Below are 889 nucleotides of genomic sequence, written 5' to 3'. Positions count from 1 at the left end.
TTACAAGGAAAGGACATCACTGTTGTCCACTGTTATGAAAAAATGACTGCCCTTCAAATGAAGCTCCATTTGTAGCATTCTAAATTGGAATGAGTGAATTTTGCACCATTTCCGAACTTCAATACTTTCTTTGATGAAGATAGCCTTCAAGTTGACATGATAAAACAGCATGTCTTAAATCTTCATGCTGAAATTCAAAGATACTTTCCCGAACTACAAAACTTCGAAAATGTTCATCATTTCATCACTAATTCCTTTGTGATCCCTGTTGTTGGCCTTCTGTCAGAAGATTACATCATTCAGGGACAGTTCATCAACTTGCTGAATGATGGAGGTGCTAAAAACACCTTCTGTAAAATGTGTTGCAATGAATTCTGGACTGAAATGATGCAGTCCTATCCAGATGTAGCCGAGTTGGCCCTCAAAATCATTGTTCCATTTGCAAAAATGTACAAATGTGAGATGGTTTTGCAACTTTACTCGAATTAAAACAAAGGCTTGCAATAAATTAGATGTTGTGCATGACATGAGGGTCATCGTCGTCATCATCATCATCATCGATTAACGTCCGTTTTCCATGCTAGCATGGGTTGGACAGTTCAACTGGGGTCTGGGAAGCCAGGAGGCTGCACCAGGCCCAGTCTGATCAGGCAGTGTTTCTACAGCTGGATGCCCTTCCTAACGCCAACCACTCTGTGAGTGTAGTGGGTGCTTTTCACGTGCCAGGTGAGGCTGGCAACAGCCACGATCGGTTGGTGCTTTTTACATGCCACTGGCACGGAGGCCAGTTGGGGCGGTGCTGGCAATGGCCACGTTCGGATGGTTCTTTTACATGCCACCGACACTGGTATCACAACTACAATTTCTGTTGATTTTTGAGTGATTTCGA

General features: G+C 43.2%; 1 protein-coding gene across 1 annotated transcript; it reads left to right on the top strand.

Annotated features, from left to right (window-relative positions):
• The first annotated feature begins 156 nt into the window (after positions 1 to 156).
• Positions 157 to 489, top strand: LOC115209182 (zinc finger BED domain-containing protein 5-like). Its single transcript, XM_029777423.1, has one exon. It carries the CDS (start codon positions 157 to 159, stop codon positions 487 to 489), a length of 333 nt encoding a protein of 110 aa, XP_029633283.1.
• Positions 490 to 889: the final 400 nt, after the last annotated feature.

Source organism: Octopus sinensis, linkage group LG3 (genome assembly GCF_006345805.1).
Source record: "Octopus sinensis linkage group LG3, ASM634580v1, whole genome shotgun sequence".
In the NCBI taxonomy this organism is placed as follows: domain Eukaryota; kingdom Metazoa; phylum Mollusca; class Cephalopoda; order Octopoda; family Octopodidae; genus Octopus; species Octopus sinensis.
The sequence above is the reverse complement of the archived record's forward strand: the minus strand, read 5'-3'. Positions and strand labels throughout refer to the sequence as shown.

What these genes read in the sequence shown, in the direction of transcription:
- LOC115209182 (XM_029777423.1), top strand. Translation starts at nt 157, where the DNA reads ATGATAAAACAGCATGTCTTAAATCTTCATGCTGAAATTCAAAGATAC.